Source organism: Homarus americanus, unplaced genomic scaffold, assembly GCF_018991925.1.
Source record: "Homarus americanus isolate GMGI-L3 unplaced genomic scaffold, GMGI_Hamer_2.0 scaffold23518, whole genome shotgun sequence".
Taxonomy (NCBI): Eukaryota; Metazoa; Arthropoda; class Malacostraca; order Decapoda; family Nephropidae; genus Homarus; species Homarus americanus.
In genome coordinates, this window is record NW_024745451.1 from 32,776 (window position 1) to 38,446 (window position 5,671).

A 5,671-nucleotide genomic window follows, 5' to 3' on the forward strand; every position below is an offset into this window, starting at 1 on the left:
CTTTGATAATATCTGGCATCTACTTACGAGTCATATAATGTGATTGCTGGTGAACGATCTATTTAAATTATTTTCCTACTAGAGTAACATGAAATACACGAAACGTAAATAAATATCCAAGTACATAAATTTTACTGTACAAAAAAGTGTCCATGGAAGCAAAGCGCTAATATGACACAGAGTTTATATATTGTCACAAATGAAACAAGATTACAACCAACGTATTCAGTATCCCCACATTATTCATAAACTCGAAATAATGATTAGTGAATTCAGAATCTTGCTACAACGTTATAATATTTACTATTTTTCTGTGTGTTAGTTTCTCGTATAGCCTATCTTTTGCCTTAATATTCTCTAATGGTATTTTTGTTTTATAAGTTCCCCTCCTTTACGGAAAAGTATATTACATAAGAGGTTGTCCTTCACAAAGGTTGAAGTAGAGGTACCAAAGAATGCATTAAATTTTGGGGGTAGCATAGTTTTAGCGGGAGACACTGAAGCTACATTAAGCTGAGACCATAATATCATGAGAATACTAGTAATATGCTATGATATAATTAATTGGAAAGAATTTTATCAAAATACTTTATACTGTATATGTGTGCATGACAATTTATTCTGGAATCTAGAGATATACAGAAGAGTTTTGAGTTTTGTACGTGACGCCACAGATCAGCTGATGGAGCGGACACTCAGTAGCAACGAGTTATGTAATACCCATTTACGTATCAACTATTCCACTGGTGAACTTCTGGGTGTATAGACATAGAGAGAAAGACCTGGAGACGCCATTCTAATGTTCCCCAATAACTTTACGGCAGCAAACACGATGAATAGCAGAAATAAATCGAAAATACTCACTGTCGACTTGCACAATGACACGTTGTATACTCAAGGTTAGTATTAAATGGACAGAACTGAAAATCATCTAATATTCTGTCTATATCAACATTAGTATTCTGAAAGGAAGAATATTCAAATAACCAAATAAATTGTATCCAAAAGTTCTTGTAATTGTTGAGGCTATAATTACTCCACCATACATCTCTCAATAGCCTCCCTTCTGTAGTCCCTCTCCGCCTGTGGAAGAGAAGGACCCTTAGCTTCAACCTGGATCCTGGAGTGGCCGAGGAAGTATGTAGATCACCTGACGTAGCCCCATCAAGGTGAGTTGAAACAGGTAGAGTTTAAGTAGACCTTTATTGGTAATTAACACTACCTCTCTCTGTATACGAGTCGATCTATCTACCCTATCTAAACTGAAATATGTCTATCTATCTATATGTATCTATCTATATCTTACAAAGTGCTGTATATAGAAAATTATCACAACTGAATACCTGTACACACAAATGGCGGAATGTCTGAAAATTCTCCCACACCTGATCTCACCTGACGATTAACCACCCTAACGTTACTTGGGGGGGATTAAGGTTGGGTTAGTTAGCATTTGGTTAGGTTAGGTTAACTCAGGTTAGGTTAGATTAGCAATAAGTTAGGTTAGTGTTAGGTGGTTAATCTTAAGGTGAAATTGACAATAGGTGAATTGAGTAGGTCAGGCAAGCCAGGTCAAAGGTGATAGGTGACCTTGTTTGATCCCCTGACCTTCTGAACTCCGGGATGGTCAGGTCAATATTGTGAGATGACTATGACCATAACTGACCTGAACTCCGGGAAGGTCAGGCCAGATCAATATTGTGAGATGACCATTGCTAACCTGAACTCCGGGAAGGTCAATGTTGTGAGATGACCATAGCTGACCTTCTGAACCCCAGGAAGGTCAGATCAGGTCAATGTTGTGAGATGACCATAGCTGACCTCCTGAACTCTGGGAAAGACAACTTGCCGTCTCTGTCAGCATCAAAGTGGTTAAGGAGGAAGTCAATCTTATCTGAGAGTTCCTCGTCGCTGTGTACACGTGACCCCTGACCTGAAAGTAAACAAATGGAATGAAATAAGTACATAACAACAATACTGCTGCTACTTCTACTACAACAACTACAACAAAAACGTTACTACAGGAGAAACAATAGGGTTATATTGAGATACCCGCCGATGAGTTGTTTGTTTTCTTATTATATTTCCATCGGTGAGTTCTGATATGATATACATTTCCTGGGCAAATGTACTTCGTTTGGTAGATAATTAGACGCCTAGGTGCGCACTACTTAGTCTTTCTTGGTGGTGATGCCGCGTCCCGGTGGTAAACGTTTATGAGCCCCTCTGTATGGCCGGACGATCTCACGTCCACAAAAAACGTAAATTTACACCATATAGTAAGTTCTTTCAGTTTAATATGCGGTCTTCAATACTTCTGCTACTTGTTTTTCTTATCAAGTAAGGTTAGGTTTAATTTTGAAATAACCACTTTTTAACACATTTGTTCAAACTACGAAAGTGTCCATCACAATACAGTGAAATTTAGGCGTTTTTACAGTAATTTTCTATGAAAACTCGACGGCGGGTATCTCGTCAACAATAATAATAACAGTTGGGAGGTTAGCCATACACACACACACACACACACATAATAGAAAAAAATTAAAACGAGGAAAAAAGAGAGATTGAGATCCATTCAATACACCTCTCACCTATTATAAAGGCTTTAATAAGTTCGATGCCGTCTAATTGGTTATCATGGTCGTAATCGTGGGCCAGAAACAGGTGGTGTTGCTTCTCTGAGTTGGGCATGGCTTCGAAATTCAGGTAAGAGAAATGTGTCGCCATGTGCTGCTTGACATAATTCTCCATGTGTTCCGTGAGGTGCAGCTCCTGGTTGGTATTGGGGTTGCTGAAGGGTAAAGTACCAGCATTAAAAAAAATAATGGTCTCTTACGGGTTACAGAATTACAAGAGTCTCCCCTAATATTTGGTGACAGAAAGCGTTTTCTTTTACATTTTTTCTTGATAGATAGTTCTAATAGACAGGCAGATATATCTAACTGTCTATTTATCTGTCTGTCTGTGTTTGTCTATATTTATTTATCTATCTATCTATCTATCTATCTATCTATCTATCTAGCTATCCATCTATCTGCCATGTTCACTCGAGTCACTGACATTGTGGAAGTCAAAAGGAAAGAATTTTAACCACATAGAAGTCAACATTGATAGAAATAGGACAATTGAAGTCAAAATGAAAGAACATACACTGATAAAGTCAAATAGAGGGAAAATAAGATCTAGCTGAAGTCAAAATGAATTCACATACCGAGAGAAGTAATAAACGGACGAAAATATAACATAAGTGAATTCTAAATGAATTCTAAACTGATATAAGTCAAAGAAGATCAAAATTGGACAAACGTGAAGTCAAAGAAAATAAAAATTGGACAAAAGTGAAGTCAAAACGAAGGTCCGCAATACCTGATAGAAGCCAAAATAGGTGTAATCCAATCTTAAATGAAAAGTTAATGAACAGGTGAAGATACAGGTGCGTCCGGACCATTTAGTTGAATTTACTGTAATTACTCAGGTAATCGCTTGACTCGTTACATTACGTTAAGAGATAGAGAGTGGGAAGAGATAGTGGGAGGGAGGGAGATAGTGGTAGAGAGAGAGATAGTGGTAGAGAGAGAGATAGTGGTAGAGAGAGAGATAGTGGTAGAGAGAGAGATAGTGGTAGAGAGAGAGAGTGGTAGAGAGAGAGATAGTGGTAGAGAGAGAGAGTAGTAGTAGAGAGAGAGATAGTGATAGAGAGAGATTGTGGTGAGAGAAAAGAATGGAGAGAGATGGTGTTAGAGATATATGAATGCTGGTACAGAAAGTGAGAAAGAATGAAGAGAAAGTGAGCTATAAATGAAGAGAAAGAGATAAAGAGAGATAGAAAGCAAGAGTGATATAAATAGAGAGAGAGAGAGAGGAGAAGGTAGGATGGGTGAGAGGAGATATAAATGAAAAGAGAGACAGAAAGAGAAAGAAAGGCAATGAAGAAGAGCTGGATTCATACAACCAACCCCCACACACACATACCATACTAGTTCATCGTGAGGACTGTATATGGCCATCTTGTGGCTCTTTAGCCCTCTTGTGGTTGGCCTTCTGTTGCGTGGCCCCTCTTGTACGTGGCCCTCTTGAGGTTGGCCTTCTTGCACGTGGCCCTCTTGTACGTGCCCCTCTTGAGAGTTGACCTTCTTGCGTGGCCTCAGCACGTGCCCCTCTTGTGGTTAGCCTTCTTGCGTGGCCCTCTTGTACGTGCCCTCTTGAGGTTGGCCATCTTGCACGTGGCCCTCTTGTACGTGCCCTCTTGTGGTTAGCCTTCTTGCACGTGGCCCTCTTGGCGTGCCCCTCTTGAAAGGTTAACCTTCTTGCACGTAACCCTCTTGTGGATGGCCTTGCACGTAGCCCTCTTGTACGTGCCCCTCTTGTGGCTGGCCATCTTGCACGTAGCCTCTTGTACGATACCCCTCTTGTGGTTGGCCATCTTGTGCATCAGCCCTCTTGTACGTGCCCCTCATACGTGCCCCTCTTGCACGTGTGGCCCTCTTGTACGTGCCCTCTTGTGGTTAGCCATCTTGCACGTGGCCCTCTTGTACGTGCCCCTCTTGTGGTTGGCCTTCTTGCACGTGGCCCTCTTGTACGTGCCCCTCTTGTGGTTGGCCATCTTGTACGTGGCCTTCTTGTAGTTGGTCATGTTGTACGTGGCCATCTTGTTCATGTCCTTGTGGTTGATCATTTTGTACGTGGCTATCTCGTGCTTGGCCATCTTGTTCATGACTATCATGTACTTGGTTCTCCTGTACGTAGCCATCTTGTACGTGGCCCTCTTGTGGTTGGCCATCTTGTGCTTGGCCATCTTGTTCGTGACTATCATGTACTTGGTTCTCCTGTACGTAGCCATCTTGTACTTGGTTCTCCTGTACGTGGCCATCTTGTACTTGGCCCTCCTGTACTTGGCCCTCCTGTACTTGGCTCTCCTGTACGTATCCTTGGTCGTGGTGTCCGTGGTCGTGTTCTTGAAATTCTTGGAAGAAGTTCTCCCGCTCGTGTGGGAGGACGTGATTGGCCAACAGTACCATCAGGAAGACCACGACCCTCGTCATCATTGCTCCAGCCTGAGGAGACAGTGAACGCGATTGGTCGAAGAGTTATTACGTCACCTGCTGTTGATATCTTAAGTGTTTCATAATTGGTTGGCCCTAATGACGTCATATGAACAAATACGTACTGGATATTTTTTATAGAGGGATACAGGGCGGTATATTACAGTGTGTGTGTGTGTGTGTGTGTGTGTGTGTGTGTGTGTGTGTGTGTGTGTGTAATCTCTGTATTTATTACCTCGTTTAACCAAAAAAAAATACTTTGCTCACAGCTCATTGGTAAGTTATTATCATCAAACAGCCAATAGGTGAGCCAGGATAAATTAAGGGCAATCATACGTGGCAACTTCTGATTGGTCATAATATCACATACAAAAAAATACGATATTACTTCAACTTTCGTATTAACCTTTGTTATTATTATTTCTCCACACTCCTAATTCACACTTTATAGTAATATTTTACACAATTATACAAGTTTTCTCTCACTTAATACACTTTGAATAACTTCCCTACACATTATACACTTACACTCACTTCCCGTAGATGGCGCGAGTGTGTGTAGTGTCACCACCTCCAGCACAACACCAACTGAGGCCACAGCTGTTAAGTGTCATCAAGTACAGGTG

At 41.0% G+C, this 5,671-nt stretch overlaps 2 protein-coding genes across 2 annotated transcripts; both read right to left on the minus strand.

Moving 5' to 3' along the window:
• Nucleotides 1-1,189: 1,189 nt before the first annotated feature.
• LOC121878674 (multiple coagulation factor deficiency protein 2 homolog) lies at nt 1,190-2,792 on the minus strand. The gene is made up of 2 exons (XM_042385000.1): nt 2,595-2,792; nt 1,190-1,933 (listed from the first exon to the last, which is right to left on the minus strand). The coding sequence occupies exons 1-2, from the start codon at nt 2,752-2,754 to the stop codon at nt 1,794-1,796; spliced, it is 300 nt and encodes a 99-aa protein (XP_042240934.1). The 5' UTR covers nt 2,755-2,792; the 3' UTR covers nt 1,190-1,793.
• Nucleotides 2,793-4,456: 1,664 nt separating this feature from the next.
• On the minus strand, nt 4,457-5,671 carry LOC121878677. Its single transcript, XM_042385002.1, has 2 exons — nt 5,574-5,671; nt 4,457-5,057 (listed from the first exon to the last, which is right to left on the minus strand). Exon 2 carries the CDS (start codon nt 4,871-4,873, stop codon nt 4,457-4,459), a length of 417 nt encoding a protein of 138 aa, XP_042240936.1. The 5' UTR covers nt 4,874-5,057; nt 5,574-5,671.

Excerpts from the sequence above, each read along its gene's own strand:
- LOC121878674 (XM_042385000.1), bottom strand. The coding sequence starts at position 2,754 with ATGGAGAATTATGTCAAGCAGCACATGGCGACACATTTCTCTTACCTG. Across the intron at positions 1,934-2,594 it reads TATTAAAGCCTTTATAATAG|GTCAGGGGTCACGTGTACAC; the intron begins GTGAGAGGTGTA and ends GTTTACTTTCAG.
- LOC121878677 (XM_042385002.1), bottom strand. The coding sequence starts at position 4,873 with ATGGCCACGTACAGGAGAACCAAGTACAAGATGGCTACGTACAGGAGA.